Here is a 25251-nt window from a genome sequence, read left to right as displayed (position 1 = left end):
ATACTAATTTAATTATCACGTATATTTTAGAAAACCACGGTAGTCGCTAACTTCACTGAGTAAACAGGAAACTATCGATCCCACGCAGGAAATGGCCTTGTTTGAGGGCAACGAAGGTTTCGCGGATTTCCCTTTCTCCTTCAGTTCCCTTCTAAACTCATTTCCGGGTTTCAATCCATTTGGTCCTTCACTACAATAGCGGACTCCGTCTCACTCTTGCCAATCCCACCGTAGACAGCGACCCTGAGAAAATGGCCAATTGGCCCTTCCCTTTCGTGGACATCTTTACGCCTTGTTTTACATCACGGCAAATCCCAACCAATCAGTAGTTGGGGTGGGAGGTACTAAAATAATCTTCACTTCCTTCCCAAACATCCGCCTCTCGCTTGCGTCATCCTGATAGATTACTTACGCAGCCAATCAACAAGCAACCTTGGGCCCGGCCTACCTTAAACCCAATCAATTAAAATGAAGACGGGGAATTGGGCGGAGAATGGAAAACTTGCCCCCTCTTTTGGAAATGCTTTGAAGAGGTGCGTCCGGATTTCTTGAACTTAACAATTTTCGACCAACGATCACTGCATACTGCGTGTCTCAAACGCCCCAGTTCTGTCCCCCTTCGACCTCACCCCAAGATGAGCCCCACCACTCACATCCCTCCGCCCGCTCGCCCCCCATTTCAGTAGAACACATTCCCATCCTGAATCATCAGGAAAGGAACCAAACCCCAAAGGCCCGTGCTTTACACGTTCCTCCCCGCGCCGGTAGAGTAGGGGGAAGGGGAGACCCTGCAGACTCCGGCGCCAATCTTTCCATTCAGTGTGTCTCTCCCTCCCTTCCCCACGTTCCCGGGTCGGAGCTGACACGGGAGTGGGAGGAGCCGAGGGCCTGCTCGGCTTGGGGAGAGGCTAACGCTTCTTAAGGTGGCGCAGAGCTGTTAGGTGGCTGGGCCTCTAAACAACTGGGATGTGACGTCCTCCTGCCTCCCAGCTTCGCTTCCCACGCAGTTTCTCATCTCTGGTCCCCTAACCTTAGTCCTAGTCTTATTTTTAGAAAGGATAAACAGGTTAGGTAGGTAAACTAATGAAACAATAATAAAGTTATGTAAAAGAAATACAAACCACGGAGAGAACTTTTCCTTTACGATGTAATCTCTTCTTCTGTGTTCTATTCTTTTCCTCCGAGATTACCTTTTAAAGTAGCAGCTAGAATTTTTCTGATGCGCAAATGTGGGCTCAGATTTTGTCTGATAAATATTTTTAAGTGAATCATTTGTATGTTTGTTTATTCTCTCCCCACTAGATCTGACGACAGCCTCTAAAGGAAGCAAGAACCCTTTGCTTAGAGGTTGCGGGTTACCTCCTAGTCCTTTTACCGAGGGTTCCCTGGAAGCTGGAAGAGCGGAGGTGGTATATGGGGCCGCCCTGCAGTCTTGCCTCTAGTTCAGTCTTCTCAGTTGTAAAATGGGGATACCTTCCAGGTTTAGTGTTAGTACTAAAAGACTTCGTGTAAATGAAAACACACTGTGATCTGAAAGGTGTAAACAAACATTAGATAATATTATAAATATAAAGCATGTAATAGTAGTAAACATTTACAGAGTCCTTACTATGTTCCAGTGCTTTTAAACAGTATTTTAAAAAAACTATTTATTTTGTAAAATTTCAAACATATGCAAAAGTAGAGAGAACAGTATTAAAAAAAGACAAATGAAAAAAACCCACGTTGTAATAAGCAACACTTGGCTAGTCATTTATTACCTATACCTCTCTTCCCCATCACTTGATTATTTTGAAGCAAATTTCAGGCTTTTCATGACTAAATACTTTAGTATGCCTCTTTAAAAGATAAATATCTTTAAAAAATAATAACACAATTCTATTAACATATCTAAAATATAACAGTAATTCTTTTATATCACCGAAGTCAGAATTGAAATTTCACCAATTGCTTGATAATGTTTTTTCCAGTTGCTTTGTTCAAATCAGGATCTCCCCAAATGTCCATATATTGTATTTGACAGATATGTCTCTTGATCCATATAGATTGCATTTGATTGCCTTGTCTTTTAAGCCTCTTTCAATTTCTAGGTTACTCTTCCTTCATGCACTTATCTAAGTGCATTCCATGCATGAAATCACACAGTCCCTCCCCAACACTATGAAGTAGGTAATATTATTATCCCCATTTTACTGATGAGGAAACTGCCTACCAGATCAGTTAAATGACTTAAGTTCTCAGTTACTGAGTGTCAAAGCTGTAATTTGAACACACAAATTTTATCCACTATACCATGTTTCATATAACACACAGGTCTTTCATAAGTGCTTCCAAAATACGTATTGTGGCATATTGGTCACCAATAGTATGAAGAAGCGTTTCGCTCAAGGCAGACTAGCACTCATGAAGAATTATAGATAGGGAGGGTGGGAGGGAGGGAGATGCAAGAGGGAAGAGATATGGGAACATATGTATATGTATAACTGATTCACTTTGTTATAAAGCAGAAACTAACACACCATTGTAAAGCAATTATACTCCAATAAAGATGTTAAAAAAAAGAATTATATAATATGTTCTATTATTGAGAAGGGTGAATCTTTTACATTTTGATTCCTTGCATGTTTCAGTGACTATATTTTTATTCTGCTCCATATCACCCTCCTTAATAGAAAGTAAATGGAAAATGAATGCAAGTGCTTCTCCCTGTCTCAGGGCAAAAGCAAAACAAAACTAGCTTATCGGTTTCTTTTTTTGATTTAAAAAAATCACATAAGCAAAAGCCATACAAACGCTAATTATAGATATAGTAGAAAATGAGGTAAATTATAATAATCTTTAAGCTTACATCTTTGGTATATATCCATCTATGTGTTTGTGTGTATGTACATACACAAACATATACATACACATACATATATATTTTAAAAAGCAACTATATAATCATATTATACAAATTGTTTTTTTTTTTTTTTAAGCATGTTAAACACGAGGTTTATTTTAACTGAGTCCACTATGTGCTATACTGACAGTAGATACAGGGCCAGAATAAGGTTGTAAATATTCATACACGTGTAAAAAAACTACAACTTACACATACTTTATTTACTTGATTGAAAGCCTTGTGGTACATAAAATGCTTTCTATAGTTGATCTCAGCTTTGTTCCCACTGAAGTGAGTTGTATCTGGGTTTTCTGTGCTCAAGACTGCTCAATTGCTGCTGCTGCCACTGTTGGTTTGTTTTCTTTCAGGATCAAGGTGGGTACTTTAATATAAAATCTTGTTTTTAATTCCTTCTCTGTCAAGTCTTTCCTGGATTCTTAGCTTTGCATAATTATACCTGCAGTGGAACCAGCATCCTAGTCACCAAGATAAATCCTCACACTCCGGCGTTACATGATCTTCTAATTCTACCTCCCGCTTCCCGGGCTACCCGTGATCCGGCGCATCCGCCAAAGGGACAGTCGGCGCCTCCCTACAAACTGTTTTTTAACATGATTTTCTCACTGGAATATATTTAGATACATGAAAAAAAAAATTCGTTCTTTAAAATAATACGTGACTATTGCAAATATCTAAATGGTAAAGAAGACATAAAAAGAAAAAGAATTCCTCACTAATTCCACTTCCCAGAGTTAAATAAAATTACTCATTTAAAAGCTAAGTAGTATCCTATTATGTAACTGTACCATAGTATACTTAACAGTAACCTTATTATGGATATTTATCTGATTTCCTACAGTTATAAATAATGCTGCAGCAAATGTCTTGTATATGTCACATAAGTTCTTGAGCTTTTTATTTTTCTCAATTTCCAGGAAAACAGAGTCTAATCCTTCCCTAACTTTCCCATTTTTAGTACTTTGACCTCTCTACCCCTGATCCTCAAATTTCACATACATAAAAAATGTCAAAAAAGGGTTGGAAAAAGAAACATAACAAAACATGTAACACATAGCAAGAAACATTTGATGCCAAATTATCTGTGTATGGGAGAATGAGTTAATGTTTCAAAGAAGAAGGGAAAATACAGTTTTAATCCTGGATATTGCAAGGGTGGAAAGAAAGAAAAGGCTCAATTGGAATTTACTGCCTTTAATTACATTTAAAGGAATGACTTTTAATTCTGACAGCTCAGGAAAATGGAATATAAGTTAACAGTCATTTGGATTTTGGATATGTTAATTTAAGTCCTAACTTTGCTTCTTACTAATCATCTGTACTCAGAAATAGTCAATGCCTCTAAGTCAGTTCTCTCATCTGTAAAATAGGTTTAAAAATAGTGCCTTATGGGATTGGGAAAAATTAAATGTGATAATGCATGCATAGCTGAATTCCTAGCACATTGTAAATATAATGTAATTTATATATATATAGTATTATATATTTAGCTAGAAGACAAAAAATACCTTTAATATCTAAATGTGAAATGTAGTGATCAAGCTGTAATCCTGAATATGCATTCTTTTTTTTTAGCAATTAAAATATTTCATGGATAATATTTTTGCTTTCTTATTACTTTATGTGACAGAAAGTAGAGTACTTTGAGAAAAGTTTAATAGGCCAGAGGCTGAAATATATAAGAATTTGCAGAGGAATAATATGATTCCAGGAGGAAAAATGGAGGTGGTCTGCCTGATGGCGTTTTCTGTTTTTGGGTGAGGATTATTCTATAAGGGGCAGAGGATGTGAACATTCTATACTGTGACCTGGATAAGATTTGTTATAGAATTGTCAAGTGAACTGAACAATATATTTTTTTGAACAACATCTTTTATCCTTTGTATACTGTACAGTTTAAAAAGCATTTTCACATAAGTGAGCTCATTTGATTCCTGCAGCAGCCTTATTGGGTGGGCAGGGCGAGCATCAGAATACCCTCTTCGCTAACCAAGATTCCATAGAACGAGGGCCTTGCACAAATTTATAAAGCTAGATTTTCTGATGCTTAGTCCAGAGTTTTCTCCGTTGCACGCTCGTTTTTCCCTTTCTACACTCAGTCATTCCACAAGCATTTATTGAACTCCGGGATGATATCAAGACTAACAGACTAACTTCGGCCCAACCCCATACCCCTTTAAAAGCTATCCCAGGGGAAAAAGAAGCCCATCAAAGACATTCCTGAGAAAACCGATGTTCATCTGCGTACAGAAGACAATGAAAAAAGGTCAGTGTGGCAGAACTAGCGTTGAACTGAAATTGACAGTTCCTGCGGCGCGAAACAGGGACTCCCCTGACAGACAGCAGGGGGGTGTCATCGCGGGTGGATGGCAAGCTGCACGGGGCCAAGTGGCGGGGTGGCGGTCGGAGGGGAGCGAGCGCGGCGTGCGTCCCCGGGGCCGCGGGAGGCGCGCGGCGTGTCCCCAGGGAGCGCGGGGTCGGTGGCGCGGCTCCTCCGGCTCAGCTCATCCCCGGCGGCGCGGCCCGCGGCTCGGCTCCGCCCGCTCCTCCTTAACCCGCGCGGGGAGGCGGCGGCGGCGGCGGCCCGGCGGGCGGGGGCGGGGGAGGAGCGCCGAGCGCGGCGCGGAGGCCGGGGAGGAGCCGGGGCCTGCAGCGGAGCAGAGCGGAGCCCGAGCCCCGACCGAGCCTTGACACCGTCCGTCCGCCTCCTGGTTCCCCGGGAGCCCGGACTGGCCGGAGCCCGAGCTGTGGCGGCGCGGGGAGCGCCACGCGCCGGCGGGAGCGGAGCGGACGGGACGGGACCAGAGAGGAGGCGCGGCCGCCGCAGCAGCAGTGACGGGCGTCGGGAGCCGCGGCCTCCCGGCCCCAGCTGCCCAGGCCAGCTCCGGGAGAGCGGGGAGTACGAGAACCCCACCCTCGGGGGCAGCCCCAGGAGCGGAGGCGGGAGCGGGGACGGGAGCCACCTCTCCCCCGGCCGGAGAGATGACCCTTCGCGTTCGGGCGAGGGCAAGAAGAGACCTCTCTAGGGGACGAGTCTCTTCTTCCTAGAGGCGAGGAAGATCCCCGTACCGGCCCGGGGATGGAGCTCCCGAAGTAGAGAGGGGTGATGCTTACCAAAGGCAGCGAGTGAGACCGCCCCGGCGAGCCTCCACTCCTCCAAACCCACACTCCTCAGTTCTGGACTTTTGAGGCATAAAGGAAGGGGGATATGCCTATGGAGTAGACACCCTCCATCCCGTCCACAGGGGAGAGGACTCCTTACACTCAGCGGCAGAGGACACTCCAGGGAAAGAAGAGGACTCGGCTCTCAGCCTTTCAGGAGAGGGGAAGAACTCCCCCCTACTTCCTTGTACCTAGACAGTGGAACAGGGCAGAGCCCCTCCGCTCAGATCTCCAGCGGACAGAAAGAGGCCTCCACTCCCGACAGATTCAGTTTGGGGGGGAGGGGGACTCCCCCAAGGGGGAGGAGACAACTCCCGGTTGGGAGAGGCTCCTCCCCTCGTCCCCAGGGTCACCGGCCGAGTGTGGGGACTGTGCCACCTTCCCCAGGTGGGACCTCCTTCTCCTCCCCCTCCCCCTCCCCCCACTCCTCCTCATCGGGGGACCCAGTTCCCCTCCCCAGCTTGGGAGGCTCAGCCAAGTACAGGAAGAGCCACTGAGGATGAGACTCTTCATCTGCCTCTGAAGAGGGGAGTCCCTCCAACCCCAAACTCCAGTACCAAGTGGTCCTCTCCCTCTGCTGGGGGGGACTTGGAGACAGGTCAGTGCTTTCTTTCTTTCATCTTCTCTCTGTCATCTTTAGGCACTAGTGGGTGTAGGGGGCTGAGATGGTGACTCCTGGGTTTCATTACTGGGGAAGGTAGAGTAACAACTCGAGAACCCTCTGGGAAATGTGTTCTGAAGCTACTGGATTCAAGCCCTCATCTTGCTGCAGAGGCTCTGAGAAATGGGTTTCTTAGTGTTGGGGGACTAAAGGGATGGGAGTCATTTGAGGTCCCTAGGGAAGTGCATGTTTTCATGCTGAGGGCAAAAGGGATATCAGAACACACCTGCACCTTCAGCACTCCATCCACACAGTGTAATAATGATGGCAAGCCACATCCCAGCCAGACTCCCATGCCACCCTCCATCCTTGGGCCTTTTCATGCAGAGAGTGGGCTCCCACTAAAGTCGTGGTGGCATTTGGTGGCCTGGCCTTGTCTGGGGCTTCTGTTGGTATTACATTTTCTTACCTGTAACCCTAGGTCACTTAATGTCCACCAGAGCTGTTCTCTGCAGCCCACTGTGATTACTGCTCCCTTGACAAGAAAACCAGTCTGTCTCCACTCACCCTGCCTCCAGCACCAAGAGGCCTCCTCTCATGACATCTCCATTCCTGGCCAGAAGCACAAAGTCCACAGGGAAAATGGGGATCCCATGTCCCGAGGCAAGAAGAAAGGGTGCGGGGGAATGCCAGCTCCTGGGTTGAAGTTCTTCCCTAGTGTTGGCTGGGTACCACTGCCCCAGTGCCCTACACCGCTCCTGTCTTGCTGACAGTTCCCCAGGAAAAAGCAGATCCTGGAGGGGAGGAGAGGAGGGTTGCTGCCCAGCCTCCTTCCAGTCTTCCATCGAAATCAGTTGACTGCCAGGGAGATTTGACCCCCCCAAGGAGTTTCCTTTCAGAAAAGCACCTAATAGTCTCACCCTCTGCCTTCCTGTTTCTTGTTCAATTCTGGGTCTCTGGAACCTTTATGTAAGTTTTCTTTCATAAGATAATAGCAGGAATCATCAAAGCCCAGACTGTTCAGAAAAGGCAAGAAAAAGGTGCCAGGAACTCCTTCTGGCTGAGCCTGGGCTGTGGGTTTAGTAGCGCTCTGCCTTTCAACCTGGGATCTGTAGCTGGGTGCCTGCTTTCCTGCCTCACCTTTAGGAAATACCTCGTCTCCTGTAAGGGGCATTAGGACCCCACAGAGAGTCCAAGTGGGAGGCTTCATCTTATTTGGGTTTTTATGTTTCCTCCTTTCTCTGTCTGGGCCCTGGGTGGACTGTCTGAGTCTCTAAGTACATCCACCGGGTCCTGGAAGTTACCTGTTAGTCATGGTCAGTGAGACAGGGCTCTAATTCAGGTTTGTATGGCTGTGCTGTAGAATGATGTGCGTCTGTTTCTTACTTCAGGTGGATGTGGCTCTATCCACATCCGTGCAAGGTGCGGGGACAGGTACACGTGTGCTTTTCAGACTTAGCCTCCAGTTACCTAGAACTGTGCGTTTCTGGTAGGCCTCTAAGAGCAGGTGCCCCTGTGCAGGAACGTGGAGAGGGTGCTGGTGAGAATGCCCAGCTGGGAGGAAAGGCTTGGCCTGCGCTGTCCAGTGGGAGCGCTCATGGGTGGCTGCCTGAGAGCCACCCCACACAGCAGGGCAGCCCAGTCTCAGGCTAGGACCACTTCTTAGAGCTAGGACTGATCAGAGAGCTTCATTTCTGATGTTTCTGGTCTAAAAAGCATGAGGATCCTTGGCTCTTAACTCTAGAACTCCCTCCCCCATGTTTTGAAAAGAGCCAGCTCTGTGGAAGAGCAGACTATTTCTCACAAAGTACTTTACCAGATGCTGGAATGCTACTTGTTGAATGGCTCAGAGTGAGCTGGACCACAACACCTGCAGGTGTCTCACTGCCACACAGTGTAACTGGCCCTGCTGGGACTGAGTTTCCCTAGTTCTCCTTGCCTCCGTGGAATCAGTTAGAAACATATGGCTATTGAGTTGGAGTAGCTATGCTTAGAGAGTGCTATTTTCCAGATCATGTCTTATGACTAGACCTAGTTCCCCCTGAAAAATAAGGGATGATATTCCCCCGTTTCTTCATCCTGGGGAGTTTACTAGTCCTGGCATTGGTCAGTCCTGGGGCCACACTCCCCCCAAAGGAAAAGTTTGAGATTCTGACATCCTGAAAACTATTGAGAACTCAGTGCAGGTGTAAACCACTGCAAGTTTGCTACTTCCAGGCTTACCTGTATGGTCTGTCCATTTTCTAATTTTCAATTTCTAATATTCTCCTTTTTCTCTCATTCAAAAATGGTAATTGCTATACTTACATAACACTAGTGCTTTAAAAATTTTAACTCAAGGTAATCCTCCCAACAACCCTATGTAGGTACGGTTATCACCTCTGTTTTCCAATGAAGAAACTACAACACAGAGAGGTTAAGTAACTTGCCTGAGGTTGCACAGCAAGTAGGTAGTGAAGCCAGGATTGAAACCCAGGCAGCCTGGCTGGTAATCGGTAATGTGGCAGACTTAGCCACTGTTCTATTAGTTTCTGCGTTATGTACAGAGCAGGAAGTTATCATTCCTTAACGTCTGACCTTGGCACCATACAGAGAACAATTACTGACCTTTCAGAGAAAATGGGAAGAAAACTGTGCCTATTTTTTTGGGTCTTACATGTCTCACCCAGGATCAGTCCTCCCCTGCCCCCACCCATAGAATGTCTTTCTGTTCTTCTCTGCCTTTCTCCCAGCAGCGTAGTGTTCATTAGACGTTCCATGGATGTGATGGAGCCTGCCCTTTGGCTGCCTTTCCCAGTTTCTATGGGTATTTCCTTTCAGTCTTCCAGCTCGCAGAGAAGAATGTAGCCTGACTCAGGTTCTGCCCCAGCCCAGTGGCACGAGGCCCACCTGGAGAGAGAGGTCTGGGTAACTAGGTTGGTTGGACTAAGAAATGGAAGTACCTTTTGTGTGCCTTTCTAATAATAGCCCTGAACATTAGCCTGGTGCCATTATTTTGGGGAGTGTGGAATGTGTGGCAGCCACTGGCTCTTTAAGCTTCCTTCACGTCCCTCCAGGAATGAAGCTTGGACAGTGTTTATGACTGCATCCCTTTTATTGAAAGGGGGAAACTGAGGCAGGAAGACTTCAGGGAGCAAGGGGCGGTTAGGGACATTTAGTGAGTTGATGTCAAGGTTCGGAATAGAATCAAGGAACCTCACTCTCTGAGGTTCCACACACTGGGCTGCCCTTCAAGAATGGGGAAGTGATGGGGGTGAGGAAGTGGGATGGGTTTAGGAAGAATGGTGCTGAAAGATCAGAAGGATCTTGTGCTGCAAGCGTCTATCGGAAGGTATTTTGAGTGCTGGGCCGGTATCTGGAGGGCTGGCTGGGAGGGTGCTGGAGAAAGGTTAAATTTAACCTCAGTGTCCTAACCTGGTACTGGGGAAGTGCTAGGGAAGGGCATAGAACAAGTAGCAAAAGGCCAAGGGTGCTTCGCTTTCCGGAATTCACAGTGATTGGCACTGCCAAATGGGTTCTGTAAACCACTTTGATTGTACTCTCATGTCCCTCCCTGTCCAATGTCTGGAGAGTTTCAAATGAAATGTCCCCTGAAGCCTTCTGTGTACTTAAGGTGAGACTTCCCAAGGATCTTTAGCAGGAGACAGTAGGGAATAGGGTAAAACTTCCTTACAGACCCAGGAGAAGCCTGGTCATCGTGAACCCGCTCGTTGCCATGTTCCCGTTCGGCTGGGACAACCCAGCTCCAGGACCAGGTGGCTGCGCTTCGCACCCTGCTTTACCCCAGAAGCTGTGCTGCTTTGACACAGTAAAGTGCTAGGAGGGCTGAGGCTTCCTGGAATGCTTAAATGTCCCTATTAGTTTCCAAGTTTCCATGGTTTGGGGGCAAGATGGTGGTGGTGGGATGGGAAGGAGAGTGGTGGGGAGAGGAGCTAAGGATAAAGGGGAAACCCCATCGTGGTGCTGTTTCTGAACAGGGCCTTTAAAGTTTTTTCTCCAGTCAAGCGGTTCTTGGGTTGCGGCTGGGTCTCATGCTGCCCAAGCCCCCGAGGCGCTAAGGTGTTTCCTTGAGCCTTCGGGAGTGGGCGTGTTGCTGGTGAGGAGCGCAGGGCAGGGGACATGCGCGTGCTTGCAGAGACTGCGTGGGTGGGGAACTTGGGGAATTGGGAGATGAGTGAGAATGCTGACCCTTTGGAGAATGTCTCCAGGGGAGAAGAGTCACTAACTAGAAGAGTGAGCCAATAGCCTGAAAGAAAGATGTGTTGGAGGCGGAGACTGGGGTAGGCAGGCATATCTGCGATTGAGCTTCTAACTACAAAGTGTGTTGGATGTGTGTGTAGTTGTATGTGACGCTGGTGCGTATTATCTGGGTGTGGATTTAGAGGTTATATACGGAATAGGTTTTCTGTCCAGGATTCTGAGGCATGTTAGCCTTGGCTCCTCTAGAGCGACGCCTCGATGGACCCTCAGCAGGGGTCCGAGGAAGAAATCCTAGCTGGAATCTGGCCGGCTGTGCAGGCACGAGCCGGTCAGGCAGCAAGCGCTTGGGGGGTGGCTGGCATCGACCCCAGGGGAGAGCCAAATGGCTACCAAGTGGTTCCTGCCAGCCTTTCCAGATTCTGCGATGCAGATCTCACCCACCGTTCTTCACCTTCCCCCACAGAGACGTCACTCTAGCTGCACCTCTCCGCCTGCAAGAGCGCCCAGGCTGCGTGGGTGGCAGCAGGGCGTGCAGACAGCAGGCGTAGGCGGGTTGGCAACGTCAGGAGTTTGCATGGAGGTGCAGCGAGCGTGCGTGCCAGGCCGGGAAGGAAGGAGAGAGGAGGAGGGCGGGAGAAGGGGAGCTAGCCCTTAGCCCCAGAGTGGTTATTTTTAGCCCGGCGATCTGATTGTTACCGGTGAGCGCGCAGCTGGGTGTCTCCCTGGCTCAGTGCGGCAGGGCAGGCCGAGAGGTGGGAGGGCCTTGCCAGTGACTTCTTCCTGGTGTCGGTGTCTGTGGGCGGGAGCTCACCAGGGGGAGCTTTAAATGTGCCAGTGCAGCTGTGTTCGGGCTCCGTTCGCTGTGTGTGTGACTTTGTGCCCTATGGGTAACGTTATGCCTTGTATCTCATTGTGATCTCTGGTCGTGAGCCACTGTTGATGTGTCTGTCTTGCATCTGTGCTTGGCTGGTTGTCACATGTAACTTAAGTTGGGAAGTATGTAATATGCCTCATGTGCACGCGTATGTGGGATAAAAAGGAACTAACATGAAACACCTTTAAAAGTGTTGGTGTGTGCTTCATCAGTGTATACTTGTGTTTACTCTGGTTGTTTTTCTTTACACATTCACCCGTGCTATCTATCTGTGGATGTTGAATGTAAATATAACAAACATCATGTAATTGGAGAATAGACTTTGGCTGATTTTACCTGCTATTTATTTTATTTTTAAAATTTATTTCTACATAGTTTAAAAAAATTATGTTATAGGGCTTTAAGTGAGAAGAATTGAGGGAATAGCTCAGTTTGGTGGGTGGTTTGATCTCCTTTTTAGTCCTGTGCGAAGGGAGAGGCCTCTTGGCCATGTTCCACGTGCAGATGTAGAATAAGTACCAGTCTATCACCTGGTAGGTAATTGGTGACATATCCATTTGGGGGTTCTGGTAACACCTGGTCGAGGGCTATCCCAGGAGAGGAGTCTTCTACAGGAATTAGAGTGGGAAGAACCTCTCCTTCCCTTAAAGCCCTAGGATTTGTGTATTACTTGCCACCGGTAACCACAGGTAATATTTGTCTATTCTGTTTTCCTCTTTTTCCTCTTCTCTGCAGAACCCAGAAGTACCATGGCTTCTGACCTAGAGAGTAGCCTCACCTCCATAGACTGGCTCCCCCAGCTGACCCTCCGGGCTACCATTGAGAAGCTTGGGAGTGCCTCCCAGGCTGGGCCTCCAGGCGGCAGCCGCAAATGTCCACCAGGCTCACCCACAGATCCTAACGCCACCCTGAGCAAAGATGAGGCAGCCGTCCACCAGGATGGCAAACCCCGATACAGCTACGCCACCCTCATCACCTATGCCATCAACTCTTCTCCAGCCAAGAAGATGACCCTCAGTGAGATTTACCGCTGGATCTGTGATAACTTCCCCTATTACAAGAATGCTGGCATTGGTTGGAAGGTGGGACGGCTTCTATAACCTGAGATGATTCTTAGCCTTGACAACCTTTTCCTCTACTTTTATTTCTTCCTATAACCTGGTCCAGTTCACTCTGAGCGTCTCAGATGTGTGAACTTAAAAATCTCAAATCTCCCATCCGTTACTTTTTTTCCAGAGTTGAACAACTTCCATAAGGTGTATTGGGGAAACTCCTGTGATACCGAGCCACTAAGTATAGTTATGGGGGCAACAGGATGCTGACGCTTATCAGACCCTCTTATCCTCTGGTTCATTTCACAGATATTTATTGCCACTCTACTCTGTTGAAGTCACGTGCAAAGTGTGGCATTGCTCCATCCTACCTAGAGGTAGCATCTCATCAGGTTTGCAGAGCTTCATTCCACATAGTCGTCATCTTTTAAAAAATTGTGTACGAAGAAAAAGAATAATATAATTAGGTTCTTCCCCAGCAGCTCATCCACCATGCAAGGAAGGAGAGGATAAGTTGTTTGGCTGGAGATAAAGGAAAAAGGGGCCTCCCCTTCCAAGCAAAGAAGGAAGACTGATGTTCTCAGTCCTTTGGAGCAATCACTCGCTTGCCAATTGTTGAGTAGGAATGGGGATTTAATGTAGGTCTGTCACTCTGTAAATCACCGGCTGACATACAGACCAGATGACGAGCTGGAGACCGTTGAAAGCATTTAGTTTTCCCTTTAGAAATATGTTCCTGCTAGCTGCCACAGCCTCCAGCCACCTCACCCAAGACATGTAGCAACAATATTTCTTTCCTCCAAATGTGACCATTCCATGGGCTGTTGAGAAGACAAAGGCGAACTGTGCCTTGTTTCACTCATAATTTATATTTTGTTATCATTTACATCATCAGTTTCTGCTTTTTTTTTTTTCCTTGGCCACACCACTTGACTTGTGTGATCTTAGTTCCCCAAGTAGGGATCAAACCCACGCCCTTGGCAGTGAAAGCTCGAGTCCTAACCACTGGACCACCGGGGAATTCCCACATCATCAGTTTTAAAACATTGTTCTTTCAATACTGATAGAATGAGTTAAGGGACTGGGCAGATGTGATTTTTTTTAATTGAAGTATAGTTGCTATACAATATTATGTAAGTTATAGGTGTACAATATAGTGACTCACAATTTTTAAAGGTTATACTCCATTTATAGTTATTATGAAATATTGGCTATATTTCCCATATTGTACAATATATCCTTGCAGCTTATTTTATACACAATAGTTTGTACCTCTTACTCCCCTATTCCTATATTGCCCCTACTCCCCTCTCCTCACTAATAACCACTAGTTTGTTCTCTATATCTGTAACTTTGCTTCTTTATTGTTATATTCCCTAGTTTGTTGTATTTTTCAGATTCCACATGTTAGCGATATCGTACAGTATTTGTCTTTCTCTGTCTGACTTATTCCACTAAGCATAATGCTCTCCAAGTCCATCCATGTTGCTGCAGATGCAAAATTTCATTCTTTATGGTGGCTGAGTAGTATTCTGGTGTGTGTGTGTGTGTGTGTGTGTGTGTGTGTATGCACACACTCCACATCTTTATCCATTCATCTATTGATGGACACTTAGGTTTGGGCAGATGTGATTTTGAGGCATTTATATACCTGTTATTAGTTGGGTGGAAAGATTGAAAAACTATATAATCAGCTTTCTAGAAGCACCTGGTAGTCAAATTTACAGCCATTACCTCTCATCAATTTAATTGCTTCCTTTTTCTTATCTCATTGCTCTTGCTGATAGGTAATTTCCTCCATAAGTATAGTTAAGAGGTGCTTTGTTTACCCTGATACTTGAACTTTAGTGTGTGTTATATCCCTTTGTGTCCGTCTGTGCACTACTGGAAAATTTTCTGCTTTGCACAATGCTCAAATCTAACTTGCTTCTCTGCTTCCCCAGAATTCAATTCGGCACAACCTTTCTCTCAACAAGTGTTTCCGGAAGGTGCCCAGACCTCGGGATGACCCTGGGAAGGTGAGATTCTGCTGTAAGCGGTGAAGGGAGGAGCAGGAAGGAGCGAGAAGTAGTTGACAGCTTAGAGTCCTATGGCTGTTTTAATTACCCAGAAGAGGAAATCATGTTAATTAGAGAAGCAGCTTTATTTTTTTCCTCAAAGGAAGAGCTTGGTTATCAAGCAAGTGGGTCCCCATGAGAGCGAATGACTAAGGAAGACTGAAATTTTTTTTAAAAGAAATATTTATTTAAAAAATGGACTTTGATGCCCCCTTTTTTGTGCATGGTGCTCTTTCTAGATGTAAAAGGTGGGCTTAATAACCTTTGTAGGAGTTTTTCTATATAAAAATCCCATGATTTTTTACCTTCAAAAGAGAGACGGGATAGATCATCCTCTTTGTTTGACAGCTGTGGATGCTGAAGTCCAAGAGAGTTTTGCCTCAGATCACATGGAAGGGAAGGGTTGGTCTGGACATTTCCAGCTCTTTGAACTAGATGCTGTGTTCTGTCCCTCTAGTATGATTGAGGCCTCAGTGAGCTGTTAGGACAAATTTATTCCTCAAAAATAGCTGGTACCCTCAGGATTCTATGTGAATTTCCAGTCCTTTTTCATTTCTTTTTTTTTTTTAAGGTTCCAGATAGATGATCTTCTTTAATGTTAATGTTATTTACTTATTTTTTTAAATTGAAGTATAGTTGAATTACAATCCAGTCATTTTAAAAAATATAACTCTTATTTTATGTGAAAATCCCTTCAAATGTCTACTTTTCCAAAGGTGGGAATTTCTGTATATAATGATTTTTTTTTTCTTTATGGGGATGGGTTCTCCTTCTAGGGCTCTTATTGGACAATCGATACCTGCCCTGACATCTCCCGGAAGAGAAGACACCCTCCAGATGATGATGTAAGTCTCCACCTCAATGAGATGCCATTTATGGGCCAGCTGCTCCTTCCACATCTTTGCCTGCTTCTTCAGTCATTTCCTAAATTTGGGGCCAAGGTCAAATACCAGCAGGTGTGGAACCATTGGTCTTGGGAGGATGTTTAGCATCTGCTTATAGATTTCTCTTCTTTTACAACCCTCAGCTATCCCAGGACTCACCAGAACAGGAGGCAAGCAAGAGCCCACGGGGAGGCGTTCCAGGGAGTGGAGAAGCCTCACTGCCTCCCGAGGGGAATCCTCAGATGCCACTCCAGAGCCCCACATCTATCGCCAGCTACAGCCAGGTAGGAGGTGGAGGTGGCAGGGGATATAGGGATAGATGGATGGATGGATGGGTGGATGGGTGGGTGGGTGGTAGAATAGATTCATATATCTGTTGGTTCAAAATTATGTGTTGAGTATCTGTGCTGTAGTAGGCAGATAAATTGGGAAAGGAGAAAGGGAAAGACGGAAGCTGAGAGAGAGATGGAGAGAGAGAGAGAGAGAGACAACAAAATTTTAAGAAAGATCAGAAAAAAAGTGGTGGGAAGACAAGAAAGAGAGCCAAAAAGGTTATGAGAAAGGAAAGATGACTATGGATGTAGCACAGGAAAAGGGCAAGAAGCTACATCAAGATAGGAACGAATGAGAAAAGGAGAAAATGATGCTCATTCATTGAAAAGGTGGGAGAGGATGAAGAGGACAGGCAGGAGAACTTGGTGTCCACTAAAGGGTTGTATTGGTCCTTCACGTAGGACACGGATCGAGTCTTTCTTACCTCTTTCTGCAGGGCACAGGGTCTGTGGATGGCGGAGCCGTGGCAGCAGGGGCTCCAGGCCGAGAGAGCACCGAGGGTCCCCCTCCCCTGTACAACACCACCCATGACTTCAAATTCTCCTACTCAGAGATCAATTTTCAGGATCTAAGCTGGTCCTTCCGCAACCTCTACAAATCCATGCTGGAGAAGTCCTCTTCCTCCTCTCAGCACGGTGAGTCTGGAGTGGGGAGGGGAGCAGAGACGTCCTTGGGTTTTTGAACAGATGGGGACATTCTCTTCTTTCCCTCTTTCTTACTTGTAACACAAGGAGAGGTTGATCACTGGTCAGGGAAAGCATGTCATGAGCCAAAACTGCTTGGAGTCAGAGCTCTTCTGGCTTAGTTCTGAAGGACAGCTGTTTCACGAGGCGGGCTAGGTCATTAGTTTCAGTAAGTGAGTTGGAGGAATCCCCCATCTATTAGAACTAAGGGCCGTGATTTTATGGCTGCCAGCAAGTCATTCTGAGAATGGCCACTAGGGGACAGCAGTAGTTTCCTTTTCCTAAGGATCCCTGCGTTTCACTGTGAGAAGAATTTATTTTTTAGCGTATTTATGTTAATTTTTATTAGGAACAATTTCAAACAGATGCAAAAATAGAGAAAATAGTATAATAAACCCTCATATTTTCATTGCCCAACTTTACCAGTTACCGATATGTTAAGCTTGTTTTGTTTACCACCCAGCTTTTCTTTTAAATGGAGGAATTTAATGCACATCATTCTACCTGCAAATACTGGTTCAGTATGCATCCTTAATGATAAAGACTTTTCTTTTAGTTATGCATTGCCATGATGACTCCTAACACAGTAAATAATGCTTCCTTAATATAAGTTTATATCTCATCCATACTCAAATTTCCCGAATTAACATATGAGAATGATTTGAAGTCGTTATTGGGAGACTTTTTGAGAGATTGTCTGGTTCAGTGCTCTGTGATTCCTGTTTCTTAAGTTTTTATTTTTTATTTTATTTTTACTTTTTTTTTTTTGCCGCACCACACGGCTTGCGGGATCTTAATTCCCCGACCAGGGTTTGAACCCATGCCCCCTGCAGTGGAAGCACGGAGTCCTAACCGTTGGACCACCAGGGAATTCCCCTAAATTTTTAAAAAGAATTTAGAGGTAGGGATGAAGTCAGGACTTTAGGTGAATCATCAGATCTTGTTCTGTCCAGTGGCCTTGGATAGGTGACCGGAGATGAGTGGAATGATAAAAAGTGGTTAGGAGTCACTTTGGGGAAAATTGTATTAATTGTCATTAATTGTCTTTTATATCCCAGGGGATTCCTATCTAGAGTTGTGTTGCTAGATTGCAGCATTTGCTTGAGAAATGAGTCCAACTCAGGTGATTTGGTTGATTGGAAGTAGGGAGCTTGGAGGGCTCCCAGAAACAAAGGGAAAAATCAGATGGAGCGAGGACAGCAGAGAGTTCACTCAAGTTTAATCACGGCTGAAAGCCTGGGTCTCCATCTCGAGCTCTTCCCTGCCCCATCTGTTTGAGAAATTCATCCGTCCCCACTCTACTGCGCACCCGGACTCCGTTTTTCGTACTGACTACAAGGAGGCAGAAGCCTGTAGGACAATAAGGGAAAGGAGAGAACAGAGGCCCATGGCTTTGTTTTATTTATAATTTGCTTTTGGAACTTTACCTGATGTCCGATGTCTTTTGAAACTGTGATTCCAGGACTACATCCCAGATCCTTGAAAGATAGCATGAAAAGGTGCATGCTGACCTTTTGGCTAAAATTTCAGCGGTTGTCGGTGCTGTCGAGGGCCTCCGTCTGTCGGTTAACCCTGCCGTGGGGAGGAAGGGGGCCCAGGGGACCCTGCTGTCCCAGAACGTCCCGTCTCCACCCAGTGGACATCCTGAGCGATGCGTTGCCCCACTCACGTACCCGCTTCCTCCCCCCCCTCCGCCCCTCCCCGCAGGCTTTTCGTCTCTCCTGGGGGACCTGCCGCCCTCTAACAACTACTACATGTACCAGCAGCCGCCGCCGCCGCCGCCGCCCCAGCCGCCGCCTCCGCAGCCGCAGCCGCAGCCGCAGCCGCAGCAGGCACCCGCCCAGGGCCCCTCCGCTGTGGGCGGTGCGCCCCCCCTGCACACCCCAAGCCCAGATGGTTGTGCCCCACCAGGGGGGAAGCAAGCGGGGGCCGAGGGCTACGGGCCGCCCCCTGTGATGGCCATGCACCCACCCCCGCTGCAGCACGGCGGCTACCACCCTCATCAGCACCATCCCCCCACCCACCCTGCCCAGCCGCCGCCGCCGCCGCCGCCGCCGCAGCAACAGGCACAAGGCCAGGCTGCCATCAACAGCACTGGCTTTGGTGAGTAGGGAGGGTGCAGGGACACCCTAGAGGACTGCGGGTTGAGCCCCCTGTTCTGACTCTGGCAGGAGGTGCGACTGGTTAGGAAGTTCACAGTGGGTCTTGGTAGCCTCTCTCCCGTGAGAGCTCGTCTGAGCCGCGGAGGTTGCTGCTTAGAGCTCTATATTAGAGAATTCTTGGATAAATCGGGATTATTTTCCATATTCTTCTGCCCATGAGCTTGGCTGTCTGTAATTAAAGCATTGATAGCTTTGTTTGTCCTAAATCTCCAGGGAGGGAGAGTCCAAAATTATCTTGGTCATGCAGCTGATAACCTACGTAGACGCAAGAATCTTGCATTCAGTAGTCAATCTGCTGTCAGTTGGTGGCTGTCTTACCCCTCACTCTGTCTCATTACCACGTCCCCCTCCTCTTTACAGCCTTTCCTCCTGACTGGTGCTCCAATATTGACTCCTTAAAGGAAAGCTTCAAGATGGTGAACCGGCTCAACTGGTCCAGCATTGAGCAGTCACAGTTCTCAGGTCAGTGATCAAAGGATGGTGCCTGGAGGGAAGAGGGATATAGGGACGTGGAAAAACCCAGTGGAAGCCGGAACCAGGAGGGGATGGTTAAGTGAAGCTTGAGGATGGAGGATTTCATGTTACACAAGGTGGATAATATTGATGCCCTCTTCAAGTTAGTTTTAATTAATTTTTGCCTTAACTCAAAATATGACGGTGGTTTATTCCACTGAGCTTTATCTTCAGGAGAACGAGGCTGTCAGGAATTCAGCACCCTGGACCACTATTTTGTAGTTTTGTCACCATTTACTGACAGTGTGACCGCAGCTAATTCACTCAGTCACCTGAAACTTCTATTCATCAGAAAGATGGAAATTATAACAAGAATTTACTAAGGAACCAAATGTAAAATAGATAGCTAGTGGGAAGCAGCCGCATAGCACAGAGCTGTGCCTTGTGACCACCTAGAGTGGTGGGATAGGGAGGGTGGGAGGGAGACGCAAGAGGGAAGAGATATGGGGACATATGTATATGTATAGCTGATTCACTTTGTTATACAGCAGCAACTAACACACCATTGTAAAGCAATTATACTCCAATAAAGATGTTAAAAAATTTTTTTAGAAAGAAAAGAATTTAGTAAGGAAGAAATAGAATGAGAGTTTGAAAATGTAGGACTCTAACAGATGTCAATTATTGGTAGCGCATATAATCAGCGGTGTTGATTGGCCACGTAGTTGGAGCAGTGAGTTGGGCATAGAACCGCTAGGGGCACTGGGGCCTCTGCAAGGCTAGCCTTTCTTGCTGCTCTGTTTGCAGAGCTGATGGAGAGTCTGCGGCAGGCAGAGCAGAAGAACTGGAGCCTGGACCAGCATCACATTGCCAATCTGTGTGACTCCCTCAACCACTTCCTCACTCAGACTGGTCACGTGCCCCCCCAGGGGGGCTCCCACCGGCCACCCGCCCCCGCCCGCATTGCTGATTCCTGTGCCCTCACTAGTGGCAAACAGGAGCCAGCCATGAACCAAGGTACCGCACAAAGCAAGCTGCCAAGGAGGTGGAGACTGGATGATGAAAAGGAAGGGGGACGAGAAGGGCAGAAGAGAACTGAGAGACATCAGCTTATGAGCAGTGATCCAAATGCCAAAGAAATAGACCGTATGATTCCTTTTAGATCTTGATCTGGGAGGTCAGGGTTACTGAAGAAAAGGGAAGAGGAAGTCCCTGTTCCAAATTTGTGTCTCAGTAACCCCTCCCTGGATCGTAATTAGGTGGAGTTGTGATTCTCTACAGTTATATGGTCTTCAAACTGGTGAAGTAAGAGTCGATGATCACGGTTCTATATTTGTCATCCTTCTGATAGCTGTGATATTGAACTCCACTGGTATCGGGTCCCTTTGTGCCCTAAGTGGTGAGGACTGATAGCTTCTGCAGAAAGCCTTGATACCCACAGGAGCTACAGAACAGAGCAGGGAAGGGAGAAGAGATGAAGGGGAGCAAGAGTATTTTTTTCTCCCTCTCTATCTGACTCTGCTTCCTTGAATACGATGGTCCCACTCACTTAACTCTTGTCTTGCTTTGGCAGTGAACTCTTACGTGCACCCTCAAGCCCCCCACCTCTACCCGGGTCCATCACCAATGTACCCACTTGCCACCCAGGACTCAGCAGGATACAATCGCCCAGGTAAGAGCCAGGAAGCTTGTTTCACCACCAACGAGTCGTTTGGCTTTCCTATGGCTCCGAGTCTGCATTCTTGGCTCTTTTGCCTGCACCTGCTGGGAGGGGGTGAGCCTTCCTGATTCTCAAGGCTGGAGGGTGGTCCACCTGCTAGGGAGGTGTATGTCATGGGAGACTAAAGAAGACCAACTTACTTTAAAATGAGCTCGTGCCGGCAGTGATGAAAGGAAGTAGAAGCATGGCTATAAACAAAAGATAGACGTGTAGAACATTTATGCCTAGCTTCGGAATCTAGGTGGGAGATACACTCAGACAAATGACATGACCATGTTATGCAAATGTACCTGCTTTGTGCCCACATCTGCTTTCTTGTCTTCCTTACCTCTAGTATCAGGGTTCTGGGATTGAACTACCTCTGATGGTGAGAGTAGGTGGGGAGACCCTAAATTGCCATAAATACTACAAAATGAACAGATCCTTCACCTTTAAATGCACTTGAGAAAAATCACTGTTATCATGCTGCCTAACCACAGTGTTTTCAATTTTGGAGGAGATGTTCAGCTCTTTGTGCATGTATTCCTTCTCCGTGTGATTTATATACAAATTTCTGTATTGCTATTTCATGTAATAGTATATTCTGTATGTTTTTTTGTCATTATTACATAGTCTTCATAAGTATAATTTTTTTGTTGTTTTTTGGCCACCCATCGTGGCTTGCGGGATCTTAGTTCCCCAACCAGGGATCACACCCGGGCCCTTGGCAGTGAAAGCGCAGAGTCCTAACCACTGGACCGCCAGGGAAGTCCCCATGAGTATAATTTTTAATGGCTGCATACTGTGACATTGCCATGTGGCCTAGTTTACTCTGAGTCTTTCCTGAGATCTCACTGAAGTGGTGTCTGGAAACAAAAATAACCCTGGGCTGATCAGGACAATAGTTTCCCCAGACCCTCCCCATGGTGGTGTTTGGGGTTGACCACCCACCATCAAGATGGATAGAACGGCTTCCCATCCCCTCTCCTTTTAATCTCCTTCTCTCTTCCCCACAGCACACCACATGGTCCCTCGGCCGCCAGTTCCACCTCCTGGGGCCAGTGAGGAGATCCCCGATGATTTCGACTGGGACTTGATTACCTAGTGCATCTGAGCGCCTGGCCATCAGCCCAGGGCTGGGTGGTGAAGTCTGGCAGTGGGGAAAGCACAGCCCCAGCCCATCCCTTCCACCCTTGCCTGTATATAGATATATATCCTCTTTTTTTTTTCTTTCTCTGCCAGAGAAGCCACCGCAAGATGCTGCCGAAGATAACCCCCTCTTTTCTGCCTCATTCTTCCTCTTCCTTCTTGTTTTTCTCCTAATTCTTTTATTATTATTCTTATTATATTATTATTATTATTATTGGTTATATGCTGTCTCCGGTCTCCTGTCCCTCCACCATGGACCACGTCCACCTCTTGCTAATTTAAAATCATCTGGCTGGAAGGTGAGGCCATGAGAGCCGCAGAGAAAGGTCTCAAATTTTGATTTCCCTTTCGTGTTGGGAAAGTCAGCGCTAGTCCCACCTTTCAGCCCCACATTGTTTTCTGTGGATATCCGTTCTATCCAGGACTGGAGAAGCCACGTTATCAAGTAGAAGGGATCTAAAACACTGCTTGGCAGCCATGAATTTGCAGGTTTTACTCAATGGTGCTAATTTTGTCCTCTGAGCTCTTCCTTGTCCCTTTATTTCTCCAGTCCTACTTCTGCTGAATCTCATTCCCCATCAAGGACAAGAGTGATGGTGGTGGCAGTAAAACCCTAGTGGAATAAGAGGTCTGGGTTGGGTCGAGTAGAATATCGTAGAGGAGTGATGGAATATAAAACAGTCAGAAATTGCGTCTATGCTACTCTGTCAGATAAACTGTCATTGGCTTATTCCTGGCCTGTTCTCTGTAGGAGATAGAGTCGGGCTTAGCCAGAACTCTGCTTCTCTGGTGGAAATGAGGACAACTCTTCAGCATAGGTTCAGCTTTTTGGAGATGGTTTCAATTGAACCATTTTGACTTTTAAACATCATTTTCTCTGGAAATTAACTGTGGCTTTTATTTGCATTTACCAATTATCCTTTCACCCCCTTATCTCATTCAGCAAATATTATTTTGTCCTCCTTTAGTTGTCTGCTCACCTCTTCCGCCCATGGTATTTTCTTCCCTCATTTTCTGGCATTCTCAAGAAAGGAGAGTAACCCATTATTCCTTGTAGTCTCACCATGTCCTAGGGCAAGACGGGAATCTCTTTCCCACCCATCATAGCAGAACCAAACCTACAGTACTGGTGGCAGGAGGGTGCGGGGAGGAGAGGGGAGCTGGCATAGACATGGGTGGAGAATATTTCAGTTATTTAACTATGTAGGCAAATGCTTCTCTTGGAATCCAGATCATTGGGGCTGAAGCTTTTGCAATCAGCCTTTTGAGGGGTGAAGGGAAATTGGTAGAGGGGAATAAGTAACCTAAAGCAAAGAGCTCCATGAGGGCCAAGGGAGACCCCCCCAGAGATAGGTACAGGGATAACTTACCTCCTTTAACAAGGAGTGGCCATGATTTATTGCTGCAAAGTACTTAGTGTATATTTGATATTAATCGTTGACTTTTAGTCATGAGAGGGAAGAACAATTTTACTTCCGTTTTTATTTTGCTGAATGTTCACTTTCTCAAAGCTGCAGGACAAAATGTACGGAATGGACAAGGCCACTCTCTCTGTGATTTCTGCTTTGTGTTCATATTCTTTTATTTACCCATGCTTTCTGCTCTCCTGCTTTTCCCCCTCATCCGCCCCTTCCTTTCTTTGTAAGGGATTCTATATGAGAGTTTGTTGAAGACGTCCAGTGAGGCTGAAGTCAGGGGGCAAGAAAGGGCAGTTAACTAAACAGCACTTTATTTCTTTGAAGTTCTTTGTAAGAAGTAGGGGTGTGAGTGGTGTGAATCCCCCATGGTGTCGGAGGGCAGTCAGTGGGGTTGAAGTATGCCGTAAGATTTCCTCTTGGGGAAAGGAGAATTTCTCTTGAGGGTGGTGACACGCCTTGGCCCAGTGTCCTTATCTGAGGCGTGTCTTCCTTATCCTTCCAATCAAGGTGCCTCCTACATACAACGTCCCATCTGTTCTCCCTAAGATTCCCCCTTGACAAATCATCACTCTTTTCTAAACCCCTTTTCTACCCAGATCCATACAGGATTTGCAAGGGTAGACTAAATCAGACATGTAAATGTCTCTTGTTTATATTTCATCTGTGTCTTCTGGGTCATTAAGAAGGGTCAAAAATGAGGGTCATTAAGAACTCTGGCAGGCAGCCAGAGTAACTGAAGTCTGGGGCTAGGGCTGGAGATTGGCTGTCAGGCCTTCTGGGATTTTAGCTCCTCTCCACTAAACCCAGCCTTGCTAAATGGCACAGGACAAACCTGACCCTCTTTGGGCCTCGGTTTCCCCTCCCCTCCATGAAATGGAAAGAATCCTACTTTGTCTTGTTGGTCCAGCGTTGCTGGCCGTGAAAGTTTTGTCATTGTTGTTGTCTTGGGTGATGTGTGCAAAACTGCAGGAGCTCACTGCCTAAAAGAGGAAGTAAGGGAGAAAGTGGAGGAGAGGGACGGAAGGAGCAATTCTTTGGTATTGATCCACCCATCCCTGCCTTTCTCTCTTCAACCCCCATGTTTCTGGTTTGGTGAGTCCTTCATACCACCCATAATGCTTTGCATTGGTGCAGGCTGGGGCGGGGGGTGTATGGTCTCACAAGTTGTTGTTGTTTGCATGCTTTCTTAATAAAAAAAAAAAAGAATGTTTATGGTTTTATCTTCCTGGTGCTGGTCTCAAATTTGTTTTTGCCAGGGTAGGAAAAGAGAAACGTGAAAGCATTTGTCTTCTATTGCCCCTCCTCACCACCCCTCACTGGGTTTGATTAGTTGACCCTGACATTTTTTGTAAGATAGATGGGAAAAAAGAATTAAAAGCGTGCCTTTAACATTCTTTTTTCCAAATGCTATTAAATATAGCGAAATATTGTTGGGAGAGGCAGTCCCCCCTTGCAGCTTGATGTGTGGACTAAGCCATCTTGCTTGCATTCTGGGATATTTTAAAGATTAAACATACTACAATTTGAGGAGGACTTGGGTCCCCCTCTGGGACTTCCAGGGAACACTTACAGGTACTTGCCAGAGTTTTTCATTGGAAATGAGGGAATTCCATTGTAGGGAT

General features: G+C 46.4%; 1 protein-coding gene across 2 annotated transcripts; it reads left to right on the top strand.

Moving 5' to 3' along the window:
• The first annotated feature begins 5524 nt into the window (after positions 1-5524).
• FOXJ2 (forkhead box J2) lies at positions 5525-24849 on the top strand. 2 transcript variants are annotated; one of them, XM_059935270.1, is made up of 12 exons: positions 5525-5801; positions 6148-6662; positions 12475-12821; positions 14735-14809; positions 15625-15693; positions 15876-16016; positions 16502-16700; positions 18456-18851; positions 19271-19372; positions 20171-20380; positions 20937-21035; positions 22079-24849. In XM_059935270.1, exons 3-12 carry the CDS (start codon positions 12489-12491, stop codon positions 22165-22167), a joined length of 1713 nt encoding a protein of 570 aa, XP_059791253.1. In that variant the 5' UTR covers positions 5525-5801; positions 6148-6662; positions 12475-12488; the 3' UTR covers positions 22168-24849. The 2 variants fall into 2 exon arrangements, with proteins under 2 accessions (XP_059791253.1, XP_059791252.1); XM_059935269.1 differs by having other exon boundaries at positions 5525-6662.
• Positions 24850-25251: the final 402 nt, after the last annotated feature.

Source organism: Balaenoptera ricei, chromosome 10 (assembly GCF_028023285.1).
Source record: "Balaenoptera ricei isolate mBalRic1 chromosome 10, mBalRic1.hap2, whole genome shotgun sequence".
Classification (NCBI taxonomy): domain Eukaryota; kingdom Metazoa; phylum Chordata; class Mammalia; order Artiodactyla; family Balaenopteridae; genus Balaenoptera; species Balaenoptera ricei.
This window is presented reverse-complemented; position numbering and strand designations above follow the sequence as displayed.